Here is a 15,189-nt window from a genome sequence, read left to right as displayed (position 1 = left end):
GTCTCCGCCTCCTCACAAGACGGTGAAGAGACCGGCTGCTCCCATTCCACCGCCGATGCACATGCTGACCACAACCTTCTTGGCTCCTCGCCGCTTGCCCTCGAGCAGGATGTGACCGACCTGAAGCCAGTCAGACGCCCGACGAGTCGCTCTGCTCCACCTGACGCGAGCCTGTCATGCCGAAGGGATGGCCGATGGCAACGGAGCCTCCGTTGACGTTGCACTTGTCGAGCGGGATTTTGAGAGCCTGCCGCTTGTCACGTCTCCCCACTACACTCAAAAGTGTCTCACATCCATGTTATACAGGGACACAACAGCAAAGGCCTCGTTCACTTCCCACAGGTCAATGTCTTCCACTTTCAGTCCTGGTAGTAACGTGTTCACTCCGAGAGCCAATACCTATCCGGCGGTGCAAACCATGACGCTGAAGGAGACGGGGCACTGCGATCGAGGGGCCGATACCCATCTCTTCGGGCGAGCACCTGTTCCCTCTGTCACTATGGTCGCCTGCATCAAACGGTTCTCGGACTCACCCGGCAACGGCAAATCCATCGAACCTGCCCAACGGTTGGAGTCCAGCCTTCTCCACCTGTACCGTCAAGGTGACTTGCAATCATTGATCGAGCCGTGAGCAGCGAACCTCCTTCTCCTCCATCAGCACACAAGCACTCGCACCATCCGACAGCTGGCTGGCGTTGCCTGCGCAATCTCAATGACTGGAGCAGACGGCAGCTCCAAGACAACCAGCAGTGACCGTAGCCTTGGGATTCTTGTCGATATTCACTGGCTTGAGTTTGGCAAGGCCGTCCAGCGTCGTGTCAGAGCGATTGCATTCATCTTTGGTCACAACGTATTCTTGCTCGCTCACCTAATTAACAAGTCTATTGTCAGCCACATCGACAAACTGTCTGTCACAAGATTGACTTCACTTTGCCAGTCTCCTTGTCTTTGACAAGCATTTTGGTTGGAAGTGGCACGATTTCGTCATCGAACAATCCCTTTTTTTGAGCTTCCGCCGTCCTTTGTTGCGAAATCAGCGAGTACTCATCCTGCAACGATTGTAGGAGTCCTTTCGTCAGAAGAATCTGACGTCAGCAACATAGGATGTCGCCTTGCCTGTCTTTCCCTAGACACTCCGTACCGCTCAGCAACCAAGTCCGCCGTGTCGATCATGGGCATCCATAGAGCCTTGTGGACAGGGTGGGAAAGCAAAGAGGATTCGACAACACCGCTCTTGGGATCAAAAGCTTTTTGCTGATGGAAGGGATGGTCATTGACAGCTTCACAAGCTTCAACTCACCTGAACGAGAGAAATGGAGTCCACTCCCCCTCCAACCGCACAGGGAACACCATCTACGATGATGGAATGTGCTGCCATGGCGATCGCCTGCAAGCCAGAGCTACAAGGATGAAATGACTAGGAGGAAAAAGGAGTCATGAAGAAGGTGGAGACCTGCAAAAGCGGTTGATCGTTGTGCCGGAGGTAGTGACGGGACAACCTGACATCAATACCATCACTTTCAACCTACTCTCCATGAAACGATACCTGCCCAAAGAGCAGCATTGCGAGCGACATTCATTCCCGTTGCTCCTTCAGGCATACCTTGACAGAAGGCCTCAGCGATCACGACATATGCGGCTGTGAGTCTCACCGCAACCCAACAAGACGTCTTCAACCTTGGCAGGGTCGATGCCTGTTGCGCCCAACAAATCATCTCTATCGTGGTGCGCGTTAAACCAGGACCTGCTTTGGAGATGGCGTGCTTGATGGCATGTCCAGCAAGAACGGCTCCATGCGTGTTGTTGAATCCTCCTCTGAAGGATTTTGCCAAGCCTGACGTTCCATCGTTTGTAAACCATCTTCTTGGCAAACAGATGAAGGTCAGAAGGCATGCAAGTACCTGTCCTTGCTGTGGAGACGATCAGTGCTGTCCGCGTCATCTGCTCCAAAAGAAGTCAGACAGGTGAGGATCAAGAGAAACGATGGGCCGCATCTACCAAGACGCTCATTATGAACCTGATCAAATTACCCCAAAGGGGAGCACATGAAAATCATCAGGGCAAATCAATAAAGACCCAGCTCGGGAAGCAGGACGGATGATAGATGCCAGCTGGGGAGGGAGCACAGGAAGCTGAGTGACATCTGGGGAGGGAGGGAGAGACGGCAGCATGGCGGGGGAGGAAGGGACATGGTCAAGAAGGTCAAGCGAGGGGAGGGGCGCAACCGAGATTTTATCTCTGCGCTCCCCGGGGCCGGGGGCTGTACGGCGGGCCGGCGACCCGGCGACCCGGCGGGCCGGAGCTCACGGTCCGACAACTAGAAACACTAGAAAATATCTGTAAAACGAGACCTTCGGGCCCGCCCAGCCACATGGGTCAGCGACCGAGTACAATCATGGCCAGCGGCCGGAGTAACGTGACTGGATGTGGACCTCGGAAACCAACCGTTGCGTTTCTGCTGAGGAACAACCATATAATATATCGGTTTTAAGATACAGATTGACTATCAACATTTCGGTTGGTAGACGAAAAATTTCTTAGGGGTTCGATTGAAATTCATGTGTCTTCCTAAACAAATTGGAGGTCCAGAAACTTCTTGACAATTATTGACACGTATCGAAAACACGAGCACCTGTCATGGCACCTCTCATCTGCCCCTTTTTCCAACCACCGGTACAATTTACCACAAACACAGGAGTGCTTCAGCCACCCACCTCTCCACATATCCTCTGTTCTTCAGATCGGCTATATGATATTATTAGTTTAATATTGCATTTTTACGATGTTTTTCATGGTACTAGATTCCACGTCGTTTGACTTGCGCTATATCCGACGCTTCACAGGACCCCCTCTCCTATCCACCCCTCAACCCCCTCCCCCACCTCCGTCCATTGCCGCTCGTTATTTTTAATAGTAGCAGCGCCTCATACCGGGCCCCTACCCCCTTCAACCGTAGTGCTAACCCCTTCAACTACCACCATCTCGAACTTACAACCCCCCATAATTGACCAGCAGGAGGAAATACAACCACCCCATCATACTCAAGTCAGTAGTAATAATGACCCCCACCCTCACACTCATACCATCACTACCTTGGCTTTGCCCATGGAAACTACCCCCTTCCCTTCGCTCGTTGGTATATTAAAACCTCTTACCTCGGACTCCACCCCACCCCTCAGTTCCGTAAATATTAGCCATTTTCGCGAAGTTCCCCATTAGAGTACCCCACCCCCACCCCACCCCACCCCACTTGCCCATCCTCGAGTGTGCCTCCTTTCCTCTCCTGCCGTCCTCCTGCATCGTCGTCTTTTGGCTATCAGCGGGCGTTTTGAGGGGCTTTGAGCAAACATTGATCTTCCCCTCTGTTTCTCTCTTGTCCCCTTCATCTTCATTCTCCATCCTCCCCTCCATCCTGCTTGACTGCGTTCTATCGCTTGCATCATTGCTCAAGATCGAATTCAGCATGTTATTGTAGCCTCCATTACGCAGGCTCTCGTTATTTGCAATTAGTTCTTAGGTCATCAAAGCAGATATGTCAGGCAGTTCAAATAATCCTGGGGGAAACTCTGCCAATTCAAATAATCCGGGGGGGAACTCTGCCATTTTCTCTTCCACGGCATCTACAGGATATCAGATACAACAGGAAATCCAAATCAATGGGTGTTGCAAGGCAGATAATCGAGCAGTCATATGCCTACGATCAATTGTTGTGCTTTCCCTCATCATTGCAACCAGTGTTGTCGCTACTCTAGCTTACTACTACTCTCGCAAGTTTGAACATAGCCTATTCTTGCTGGAATATGAAGATTCGGCAGCATTGCTGAAAGAAGGTTTTCAGCGCGGAGTTGACATCAAGGTGGCCACGTCGGAGTCGCTTTCCAAGCTGTTCACCTATAGATTTGAAAAGGAAAATGTGTGGCCAAATGTAACCCTGGAAGGATTCGTTGATTTGGCAGCAGGTCAAATTCTCTTATCACGATCCCGTGCTATTAGTTACAACCCCATTATCGTTCCAAGTAATCGCAATCAATGGGAGGCTTATGCCAGAGATGAACTGAAGAAACAGGGATTATCGAGCATCATCACCCCTCAGTTCATCTATATGAAGAATGGCAGCAGCAGTGTTTCAGACACCATGTCGCTCACCTCAGCACAGTCTGCCTATCCGGAGAATATGGTTCCTGTGTGGCAGATCACCCCCCTTGAAACCAACACAAAGGCGATATTCTTCAACCTTCACTCTGAACCTTCCAGGAGACTAGCCCTTGACGACATGGTCGCCAACAAGATTCCTGCCTTGACTGCCATCCTTCAGCTTGTCCAGGATAATGTGACGCGCCCTTCATCGATTTTATTTTATCCAGTGTTTAACTCCTCAAATTCCTCCCTTCCTCGATCAGTGATCGGTTCTATTTCGGTGGTGTTTTCTTGGGACGATGTGCTCGCTCAAACTCTGCCAACATATATCGCAGGGATGGTGTGTGTACTACGGGCGCAGGGCCAGCGTACAAATCAAACCCATTCTTATGTGTTGGCAGGAGGCAAAGTTAACTATCTTGGTGCAGGCGATCAGCATGACTCGGCCTTCGATAGTCTGGGATATACTGTGAATGCGAGTTTGCGAGGTAGCAATATCGATGCAGGTGTGGGCAACAGCTTGATTCAGTATTCAATGAGTGTGTATCCGTCCGCGGAGATGCGGTCCCAATATGAAACAGACAAACCAGCAATTTATACAGCAGTGGTGGTTTTGATCTTCTTCTTCACCTCAGCGATGTTCTTCATGTACGACTACCTGGTGCAACATAGGCAAGCAACTTTGACGGCAGCAGCAGATCATGCTGGGAAAATCGTTGACTCACTTTTTCCATCGATTGTACGAGCACGGCTTTTTGGAACGACAACGGTCACCACAACTGCCTCTGCGCAGAGGGAGATGGAATCTCCTGCAGTAAGGCTGAAGAGATTCTTTCGTTCTTCCAGCCAAGTCACTGAGAAACGAGACTCTGTGACCGGCCCGAGCCCCTTCCAGTTCAGCGCTCCCATTGCTGACGTGTTCCAGTCGACCACGATCCTGTTTGCAGACATCGCAGGCTTTACTGCATGGAGCTCCACGCATCCACCCGAGCACGTGTTTAGGCTGCTGGAGTCGATGTACCGGGAGTTCGACCTGTGTGCTAAGGAGCGAGGAGTTTTCAAGGTCGAAACTATCGGGGACTGCTACATGGCTGTGTGTGGGCTCCCAGACCCCAGGGAGGACCACGCGGTTGCCATGTCTCAGTTTGCGTTGGACATGCAGATCAAGATGGAGGGAGTCACCCAGGCGCTGGCGCCTGAACTTGGGGCTGACGTGCTGAACTTGAAGCTGCGCTCGGGGATGCACAGCGGCCCTGTGACCGCGGGAGTGCTACGTGGGGAGAAGTCACGGTTCCAGCTCTTCGGGGACACTGTGAACACAGCATCGAGGATGGAGAGCACCGGAGCTCCCAGCAGAATCCAGGTTAGCGAGCAAACAGCAAACCTGCTCATCCAGGCAGGCGTCAGCCACTGGCTGACCCCCCGAGATACAAAAGTGCAAGCTAAAGGAAAAGGAGAACTCCAGACGTTCTGGCTTACGGCTCCGTCTGTTCCTCCTCATGCCCAGGTGACTGTTCTTGGATCAACACCTGAACAAGCGCGATCCATCTGATGATTTCTTAATGTTTTTTTTTTGAGTCTCTCCAACACAAGTTGTGTGAGATTTATCAGTGAGAACGTGAAAGAAATACTGATGTTATAATGAACTATCGAACATCTTCAGATTTCGGGTGTACTCTCCCTTCTTCGCCAATCCATGCGCATCAACTGGTCAGGAGCAGGCAATGGAATCATTCGCTGAGATTTTCAGTCCTCTCCTCTCTGCTCAGCTCAGCTCTCGCCTGCTCCACCGTGCATCTCCTCGCATCCGGCGGTGTGCAGTATCATGAGTCGGCCCTTGTGTTGCCCGGAGGACCTGACGATGACTGCGATGAAAGCAAGCTTGACATGTCGGGAAGCGAGAGAGGCCGAGCAGACAGTGAGGTGCGAAGGAGACACAGAGTGACAACAAAGCTTTCATGAACATGTCACGCTAAGGCCACCTTGCAACACATCCTCTCTAACCTCCTATCTCCTTTGCATCTGTCGCCTCACCCCCATTCCATCACCATCGTCCATCCCTCCAGTCTACAGGCTGAACCCCAAGGTTAGGTCCAACCGCCTTGACTCACTGAGCATGTCAGTGTTGGGCCCTCAAGGCTCTCGCTGCACTCTTGAGCGACGCCACGTCTCTAGCCTGATAAGCAGTTACAAAGTGTATCGAGCGGCAACCGACTGACCTCCTTGCGTTTCCAGTCTTGAATGTTGTTGGAGATCGCCGCCAAAGATTGTTTTGCCTGGAAGATGACATGAGAAGATAAGACGGAAGCAACTTGAGTTTGCAAGCGACCTGCTTGTGATCGGAATGTCGTTCGTGAAGCAGCTCCAGCACCTTGTTATATCTCAACTTGGCTGCGTCCACCGCTGATCGTGCAGCAAGTGTCAAGTGTGGTACAGCATAGCTTGCACAGTACCAGCCAAGTCATCGAAGTATTGAGCCTTGTCGGAGATCAGCCTGACTTGACGTTAGGACAAGGTCCTCGGTGGCACCAGTCCTTCACTTACTGAGCGATTGCGTTCTCCCGGGATGACACGTCCATCAAAGTTTCTTCATCTTTCTGCTCCGACGAGTCAAAATGTCGCAAGTCACAAGCGTCTTCACCTTCTCGCGGTCCATCTGCCCTCGAACCTCTTTGATAGACTTGGAAATCTTCGAGACCTCAGCTGAGATCTGCAGAAGAGTCACAAGCCTACGACGAGGACGTGATGACGTCACCTGCTCCATGCGACGTCGATCGGCTTTCACCTGCCATCCTCGTCAGCTCACACAAGTGACCAAGAAGGCAGCCTACTTGAGCACGCTCGCCAGCAGCGATGTCCTTCAAGTCAGGCAGCAGTGCTTCTGCTTTCCTGCTCACAAACATCAGCAAGACATCACAAAGTTCTCGCCAGTGATACCTGAGCGAACCAAGATCCCCTTCCTGCGCTGCCTTCTGTGCCGCATGTCTTTGCTCCAAGACCTTGATAGTGTCATGGCCGTCTAGAAAGAGAGTAAAAAAAACCAAAACCTTCTTCTCTCGTGCGTGCAAAGAAGCCTTGTCATCCGATAAGAGCTGCACCAACAACGTCAGTCCTGCTGCCTTTGACAACCGTATGCATATCCAGTGTTACCTCTTTCGCAGTCAAGAGCATTTGCTGCATCTTGTCCAAATTGAGCTGCAGAGGTTGATATTTGGACTGAGATAATCTCTGCTCTTTATGCTCGATGAGATGTGCCTGTAGGTGGTTCACACCTTTGAGGTCGAAAATCATCCCTCACAGCATGTTTTAACTTGCTCGAATGCTCTTGGATGTTGTCTGCCATCGTTTGCCTCACTTTGGCCTGCGCGGCAGTTCAGAGACAACACAAGCGTATCGCTTGGACCTTGGTAATGTAAGAATCTCTCTGAGCCTTCAACTTCATTCCCACAGCTTTTTCTGCTCGCTGCGTGCAGTCAACCAGGTGAAAGTCAATGCGAACGCAGAACACGATAAGGACACGGATACATATAAAGAACAAACAGGAAGAAGCAAACAGAAACACAGCATATCTGCAGAACTTCATGTTCCCAATACTGCTTGTCTAGATCGATTCGCGGCAACATCTTTTTGCATCTCTCACCAGCAATTGAAGCCTTTCCATCTTTTCAGAGACCTTCAACATCTGTTTTCTTCTCTCTGTTTGTTGTTTGTGAGTTGGCTGCAACGGGAGCAAATTCTCACCTTGAGCTTCTCTTTTCTCTTGAGCAATCTTCCTCGCACGCTCATCCTCTCTTCCTTCTTTGCTCAACCACGGGATATTGGCCAGCCTTGAAACCTCCTCGTCCACATTCGATGAAAACAGAGCAGTAGCATCCTGGCGGCTACAGCAGCGATCACATCCTGGCACTATGACAGTTTCCTACCTGGCAATGGCGACGAGTGCCAGGCACAACACGATGACAGTCAGAACAGGCAGGACAATCAAGGGAGTCCTCGACGGACTGCAGGAGAGTTAATATGCAGCCGGCAAATATGAACAACTACCTGTTCGCCATCGTTTCGGACACTAGACGGAGAGGTCCCGCACACTACCTGTAAGTCATTGTCATATCGCTATCTCTGTGCCATCCTTGACTCCTTCATCATAATCACACCTACTTATGTCTCAATCATCATCATCATGATCTCCACAATCCTCCTCCTCCTAATCCTCCTCCTCCTCCTCCTTCTCCTCCTCCTCCTCCTCCTCCTCCTCCCATTACTGCCACTACTACTGATCCTTCTCTCCTCCTCCTCCCATTACTACCACTACTACTGATCCTTCTCTCCTCCTCCTCCCATTACTGCCACTACTACTGATCCTTCTCTCCTCCTCCTCCCATTACTGCCACTACTACTGATCCTTCTCTCCTCCTCCTCCCATTACTACCACTACTACTGATCCTTCTCTCCTCTTCCTCTCCCTTCTACCTCACTGACTTCCCTCGCATGGTTTTCACGTCTCTTCAATAATGTCTCCATTTTTCACTCACTTATTGACTAAAACTTGTTTCGCCTCATGGCTGTCAGGGCGGCCGTGGCGGCGTCCATAGTAGCGGCAATGCTGATCACGGCGGCGGCGGCGGGCGAAGAGCTGAGGGACGTGAAGCAGGCAGCAGATGCGGTGAGGATGAGAGATGTGGCTGTGCTTGTCGCTGTTGTCTGACGCTGAAGCAGGTGTATTTCTCCAAGAGCACAGAAGTAGTCGTGATGGGATGCTTCGACCAGCGAGAGGGGAGTGACTGGCAGGTGTTCCTGCAAGTAGCTCGAGAGCTGAACCGATATGGCGGCGTTGGAATTGGATCCACCATAACCAAAGGAGTTTGGTCAAGATACCTTGAATCTGAGGCAGACAAGTTGCCGGCTGTGGTTGTTTGGACTAGCTACGATCCGGACACAGGCAGAATTCGGAAAGGGAAGAAGACGAAACTGATCTTTCCAGGTCCATTCAAGTTTGAATCTTTGTACAAATTCTTGGTGAGAGAAAGTCTTCCCCTCGTGCTTCGCCTCCCTGCCAACGACGGGGCTGACTTTCAAAAACGACAAATGCTGGGAATGCACAGCGGTTTTCCCAAGCTCTTTATCTTCATGAGCAAAAGAGAAGTGGAGCCGGACTCAGTCGCAGAAGTTGCTTTGCAGCACAAGCAGACCACCATCTGCGTCTACTACATGGTGGACCCCAAGAATGAGGAGGACGAGGGGACGCAAGTCATGAAGAGCCTGGGGCTAGAGAGTGCCAGTCTGCCAGCTGCAGCCATCGCCTCCTCGGCATCTGTGAAGGCGTTTGACGGAGACTTAACCAAGTCGGAGGGGCTGTCGCTTTTTGTGAAGGAGTTTCTGCAAGGTCAAGAAGAGTTCGTTCCCCAACCAACAGCACAAGCTTCCAAGGGCGACAGGAATAAGAAGAGCAATGCCAGGAAAAAGAAAGCGAAAGAGTTGTAAATGAAGATGGATTCACAAGATGCGATGGCCAATGTGTACATTATTGAGCAGAAGTCTCGTAAGAGCACATTCAAGAACTCACAAGGTTCCTGAACCTTTCTTAATTTTTGTCAATTTTGATTGAATCTTTCGTTGTTCCAAACTTCCCGCTCCTCCATGCAGGACTACCTCCAACTTCTCTTCCTCCTCCTCGTCCGGGTCCAGGATCTTTCATCAGCTCAAGGCCTCCCGCCGGCTGCAATCATCGCGGGTGCGTTCCGGTATGCGTCTGGCATTCCGAAGTTCCTTCGGCGGCGGCCCGGCCGCAGCGGCCCGGTCAATCATGCCTGGGCCGGCAAAGTTAACCGGGTTAAAAATCGAGTCAGAACGAGGACAATCAGGAGAGTCGACGGCGAGGAGGCTTGACCGGGCCTCAGTGACACTGTCGCACAGGCCACACGGCGAGAACTTTCAGAAAAGAAAACGAGAGCAGGCTGGCACTGGCCAGGCTCAAAAATAACGGTCAAGTTACTTGAAAATCAGTACGAGGACAATCAGGAGAGTGCGTCGGAACCGTCACAGTGCTCAGAGAACTTGACTCTGTTCCGGCGGACAGTCCAGGCTGCCGCTGGCCGCCGGCCCGGGCCCGGACGGGACTCACAGGCTCCGAGCTCACTGTCAGAGAAGCCTGGCAACCGTTGAACCGCCTAGACTTTAACTCAGGCGTTCAGTCTCAGTTTTACTCAGTCAAAGTTAAAATTAAAATTCAAGCAGCGTCACGATGTAAGAAGTGCCGCAGTGCGCCGACTCCGACTCGCCCGGCGGTTTACGGTTCCGAAGCCGCGGATCCGACTCCAGGACTGGCAGTCGCCGGGGGCCGCCGGCCGGGGCCGCGGTGGCGGCCGCCCGGCGGCCGGGCCTCCGCCGGGGCGGCGCCGCCGGCGCTCCGTGCCGTCGGGTAACCCGGCCGGGCCGGGCCGGTCATCTCAGGCTCGGTCAGACTGAATGACCGCCGACCATAGCCTAGATGTCGGACTGAGAGCCCGGCCGCCACGAGTCCCAGGCGGGCCGGCAACTTCGGAGCCTCACTGACTCAGTGAGTGCAGTCACGGTGTATCAGATATGATACGCGAGTGCACGATAGATATCGTTGCAGATCTGTAGCAGTTCCCACAACGACTCCTTGCCAATGTCCGCTGAGAAGGGATCGGATTCATCGTGCTGCAATGCATGAAGTTTCCTCGGAAGACGAGGAAGAGGAGGAGGAGGAGGAGGAGGAAAAGAGTAGGGAGAGAGGGAGTGGGAGAGAGGGAGGGAGGAAGAGGGAGAGAGGGAGAGAGAGAGGGGGGGGTGGGGGGGGGGGAGAGATGGAGAGAGAGAGACAGAGACAGAGACAGAGAGACAGAGAGACAGAGAGAGACAGAAAGACAGAGTGAGTGAGTGAGTGAGTGAGACAGAGACAGGCAGAGACAGAGACAGACAGACAGACAGAGAAGGAAAGAAAGGTGGAAAGAGAGGAAAGAGAGGAGGAGAGATAAGAAGGGGAGAGAAGATGGTTAAAAAAGGGCATAGACTTATGATAAACACCTCTTTGTTCGATGAGAAAATAAGTCAACTCTAGCGGATCTTGCAATGTATTTTTGCTCTGCTCTTGACCACGTCTTTGAATTGAATACTATAGCAGCTTAGACTCTTGCACGTTGATAGAGGATGATGATGCCTTGCATTGAATGTGGATTGTCGTTTTCATGACAACGTCCTAACACTTTCAAATTGAAGTGTTAGAATCATGCAAAGCTTGGATATCCTACTATGAATTTCCGGAATCGCGAGGCAACTTGCATGAAAGGAAGAAGGATTGAACGTGGCCATGTCAGCAGAAGACGTTCTTGACCTCGATGATTCCTTTCAGAGCTGGTCGGGATTGAGCAGAAACGCGTCCAATCAAGATGTAGGAGGCTCGAGGACCCACCTAGTGGATTCGGATGAGGAAGAGGTGGATCACATACCTTGGAAGGGAGGTCCGTTTCCAAGGGCCTCGTCCCATCCACAAGCGCAACAGGATGATCGAACTAAACGAGACTCGAGCTTGCAAGAGGCAGCAAAGCGAAGATTGCCGAGCTTTGAGAACATTCAACAACACTGTTCCACCGGACGATTTGATCTCTTATGGAGGCTCATGTCGGAATGTATTCCGGAGGATAAAGTCTCGATTCAAAGAGAGATAGTAAGGCATGTGGAATACACTCTGGCATGTACTAGACTCAACTTTGCGAAAAAGCATGCTTTCCAGGTACTGAATCACACAAATCATTTCTGTATCATTTGTACATTATTGTTTGCTTCCATCGATGTCTCACTAAAAGTGCAGGCTACAGCGCACTCGCTTCGAGATAGGATGGTTGAAAGGTTCAATGATACTGAACAAGTGATGCATGTATAAGAGTTTTTGAGACTGTGCTGACTGCCAACATAGCTCTTTGATGATGTGCGAGCACGGAGAGTCTATTACCTTTCACTCGAGTTTTTGATGGGTCGAACATTGTCGAACTGTGTTCACAGGTGCTGTGTTTCATCTTTGGCTTGCGAGTTCAATCTTTTCATGCTTTTGTAGCTTGGGCTTGGTGGGCAAGTATAGCGAAGCTCTCGATGAGCTGGGGTTTCAACTGGAAGAACTGTATGAGGAGGTTGTGCCGTTCAATTCTCTTCTTCGAGCACGATAGTAAAATTCCTTCATGTTCAGGAAAAGGACGCGGCACTTGGCAATGGAGGCCTCGGCAGACTTGCTGCGTGCTTCATGGACTCTTTGGCGACACTCAATTATCCCGCATGGGGGTATGGCCTGAGGTACTCTTATGGCCTCTTCGAGCAGGTTTGCAGCAATACCCTCTTGTCTATCCTCGAATGAACGTTTGACAGAGAATCCACAACGATAGCCAGATTGAACTTCCCGACTGCTGGTTGACCGACGGGAATCCATGGGAGGTTGAAAGGCTTGACGTGCAGTATTCGATTCGATTCTACGGACATGTAAACTTGGTACAAGTGAATGGGAGGATCAAGTCTTGCTGGGAAGGAGGAGATTTGGTACAGGCAGTCGCTTACGACAACCTGATTCCTGGTCATAGAACGAGAAACACGTTGAACCTGAGGCTATGGGCTTCTAGGCCGACACGCCAACTTGACATGGAACTTTTCAATGAAGGAGATTACCAGGGAGCTCTCGACGCGCGACAAAGGAGTGAAAACATCACTTCAGTGCTATATCCCAACGATTCTTCCTACAGCGGGAAAGAGCTCCGGCTCAAGCAGCAGTACTTCCTTGTCGCTGCCACTATCCGTGACATCCTGGCGAGATTTAGCAAGACACAAGAGTCTATCATTGACCTTGCAAAGCATGTCTGCATCCAACTCAACGACACTCACCCGGCGCTGGGCATTGTTGAGCTGCTCCGCATCCTCCTAGACGAGGAGGACCTGCCGTGGGATCAGGCATGGGACATAACGACCAACATCTTCAATTACACCAATCACACCGTGCTGCCTGAAGCGTTGGAGAAATGGAGTGTGAGCATGATCGAACGTCTAATTCCAAGGCACATGCAACTCATCTGGGAAATAAATCACCGATTTCTCCAGCTAGTCAGCCTGCGCTGGCCGGATGAAACAAGCAGACTTGCAGCGATGTCCATCATAGAGGAGCCTGGAGCTGGAAAGGATGGTGTCAACGGAGAAAAGCTTGTCAGGATGACACACCTGGCCATCGTGGGCTCAAAATATGTCAACGGGGTTGCAGAAATGCATACGGAGATCTTGAAGCAAGGTCTTTTCAGGGTCTTTTACGAGCTATGGGATCACAAGTTTCAAAACAAAACGAATGGTGTTACCCCGAGGCGATGGTTGCAGCAGGCCAACCCTGCCTTGTCAAAACTTTTGTCCTTGGCATGCGCGTCAGACTCCTGGTGTTGGGATATGTCCCTGCTGCGACGTCTGAGAAGTACTTGCAATGATTCCAAGCTGCAAGAGCAATGGCGTGCCGTGAAGCGAGGAAATAAGCAGCGTTTAGCTATGCTGATTGACAAGGAATGCGGGGTCAAACTCGACCTCGACATGCTTTACGACGTACAGGTGATAAGATGTGTTGCTGCTGCGAAAGCGACGAATTCAATGGCAGGTGAAACGAATCCATGAGTACAAACGGCAGCTCCTCAACGTTGTTGGGATCATTCATCGGTACTCGGAGCTGAAACGCATGCGGCGAGACGCGCCCGGGCTGTTGGGTGCGGCATGACGCGTGGCAGGAGAGGTGTCTGACGGGTGGGTACATTCAGGAGCTGTCGTTCCTCGCGCTTTCATCCTAGGCGGGAAAGCGGCACCGGGATATTACATGGCGAAGGTGAGGTCAAAGATGCGGTCACTCACACCTGATGAACATCGACAGCTTGTTCTGAAGCTAATACTGCACGTTGCCAAAGTTGTCAACGCAGACAAGGATACCAATCAATTCCTCAAGGTGCTTTATGATTGATTGTTTACTTCTACCTGGCTGAGATTCCGCCAAGGTTGTTTTCATACCGAACTACAACGTCAAGCTTGCAGAGATCATCATCCCCGGTTCTGACATCAGTCAGGTACATCAGCGAGTTTCAACCAAAGGCTGTTGGTGGTCGTGATGTAATCTGTTGTGTTTCTTCAGCATCTCTCAACTGCTGGGACTGAGGCCAGTGGTACGTGGAAGTTATCCTTCGCACCTCCTTGTCATGAGCCATTTCAGGCACGAGCAACATGAAGTTTGCAATGAACGGATGCTTGTTGTTGGCCACTCTCGACGGCGCTACGGCAGAGATTCGACGCGAGGTGATGGAAGGGATTCGGGTGAGGAGTTGCCAGGGTGACGATGACAGTAGGTCGGGGAGGACAACGTCTTCATCTTCGGAAGTCGAGCCCAAGACGTTGAGAGGGTGGGACTGATCTTGACTGTGTTGGCTTGTGACTCGTTTGGCTCGTAGATCCGAAAGGAACAGAGAAATCAATGTTGCAGCTGGAGTGTGGACCCGAGATTTTACAATGCCGTGAGTTACTCTTCTCCTTTCTTGTCTTGTGACAGGTTGTCAAGTTGTCGAGAATCCGGGAAGGCGACTTTGGTCCCCCAAGTCAGTTCGAGGACCTTCTCGAGGTATGATGCTGAATCATCTTCACACTTCCTCCCTCCCTCGCACCCTCAAGTCCTCCTGCTTATCTTGACCCCGACAGTCCTTGAGGAGCGAGAGGGATCAGTACCTCGTGGGCGTTGACTTCGGCTCGTATTTGGAAGCCCAGGCACGGGTTGACAGGTGGACCTTCTGCACTCGATGACCAGCCCGACTTGACTTTGATTGCTCTCAAGGACTTGGCAACAGCCCGAGGAATGGACGAGAAAGTCGATCTTGTGCTGTGCTGGGATGGCGAAATTCAGCAGCGACAACACCATAAGGCAATACGCGGAAGACATCTGGAAGGTGCGTTGAGATGCAGGAGGTGAGCAAGAGGTGAGGTAGAGGCAGGTTGACCCTATCATCCTCGAGAGCGATCACCAGAAGAGCTGACCCTGGG

The 15,189-nt window shown here is 51.4% G+C and overlaps 5 protein-coding genes across 5 annotated transcripts; 3 read left to right on the top strand and 2 right to left on the bottom strand.

Annotated features, from left to right (window-relative positions):
- Window positions 1-12: 12 nt before the first annotated feature.
- On the bottom strand, window positions 13-1,941 carry GUITHDRAFT_160293 (hypothetical protein; the record flags this gene model as incomplete). The annotated part of the gene is made up of 15 exons (XM_005820248.1): window positions 13-120; window positions 161-247; window positions 292-365; window positions 418-482; window positions 534-589; window positions 641-699; window positions 745-868; window positions 930-1,049; window positions 1,117-1,254; window positions 1,301-1,400; window positions 1,454-1,499; window positions 1,547-1,603; window positions 1,653-1,694; window positions 1,745-1,834; window positions 1,902-1,941. 15 exons carry the CDS (start codon window positions 1,939-1,941, stop codon window positions 13-15), a joined length of 1,206 nt encoding a protein of 401 aa, XP_005820305.1.
- A 3,133-nt stretch (window positions 1,942-5,074) lies between these two features.
- Window positions 5,075-5,509, top strand: GUITHDRAFT_45247 (hypothetical protein; the record flags this gene model as incomplete). The annotated part of the gene is made up of 1 exon (XM_005820247.1): window positions 5,075-5,509. A coding segment is annotated over one exon (435 nt), but the record flags the coding sequence as incomplete, so codon positions are not given.
- Window positions 5,510-6,256: 747 nt separating this feature from the next.
- Window positions 6,257-7,720, bottom strand: GUITHDRAFT_120488 (hypothetical protein; the record flags this gene model as incomplete). The annotated part of the gene is made up of 13 exons (XM_005820246.1): window positions 6,257-6,313; window positions 6,357-6,413; window positions 6,467-6,540; window positions 6,591-6,631; window positions 6,682-6,734; window positions 6,779-6,847; window positions 6,893-6,922; window positions 6,969-7,026; window positions 7,075-7,136; window positions 7,185-7,229; window positions 7,288-7,392; window positions 7,436-7,498; window positions 7,541-7,720. The coding sequence occupies 13 exons, from the start codon at window positions 7,718-7,720 to the stop codon at window positions 6,257-6,259; spliced, it is 894 nt and encodes a 297-aa protein (XP_005820303.1).
- A 975-nt stretch (window positions 7,721-8,695) lies between these two features.
- GUITHDRAFT_120487 (hypothetical protein) lies at window positions 8,696-9,618 on the top strand (the record flags this gene model as incomplete). Its single annotated transcript, XM_005820245.1, has 2 exons — window positions 8,696-8,800; window positions 8,854-9,618. 2 exons carry the CDS (start codon window positions 8,696-8,698, stop codon window positions 9,616-9,618), a joined length of 870 nt encoding a protein of 289 aa, XP_005820302.1.
- A 1,849-nt stretch (window positions 9,619-11,467) lies between these two features.
- GUITHDRAFT_81580 (glucan phosphorylase) lies at window positions 11,468-15,104 on the top strand (the record flags this gene model as incomplete). Its single annotated transcript, XM_005820244.1, has 17 exons — window positions 11,468-11,890; window positions 11,969-12,025; window positions 12,074-12,159; window positions 12,212-12,284; window positions 12,341-12,469; window positions 12,517-13,725; window positions 13,772-13,877; window positions 13,932-13,993; window positions 14,039-14,110; window positions 14,160-14,228; window positions 14,294-14,324; window positions 14,372-14,454; window positions 14,505-14,558; window positions 14,607-14,669; window positions 14,714-14,773; window positions 14,851-14,930; window positions 14,984-15,104. The coding sequence occupies 17 exons, from the start codon at window positions 11,468-11,470 to the stop codon at window positions 15,102-15,104; spliced, it is 2,778 nt and encodes a 925-aa protein (XP_005820301.1).
- Window positions 15,105-15,189: the final 85 nt, after the last annotated feature.

The sequence above is a fragment of the Guillardia theta genome, assembly GCF_000315625.1.
Source record: "Guillardia theta CCMP2712 unplaced genomic scaffold GUITHscaffold_184, whole genome shotgun sequence".
In the NCBI taxonomy this organism is placed as follows: domain Eukaryota; class Cryptophyceae; order Pyrenomonadales; family Geminigeraceae; genus Guillardia; species Guillardia theta.
Note: the sequence above shows the minus strand (reverse complement) of the source record. Positions and strands in the feature narration are given on the sequence as shown.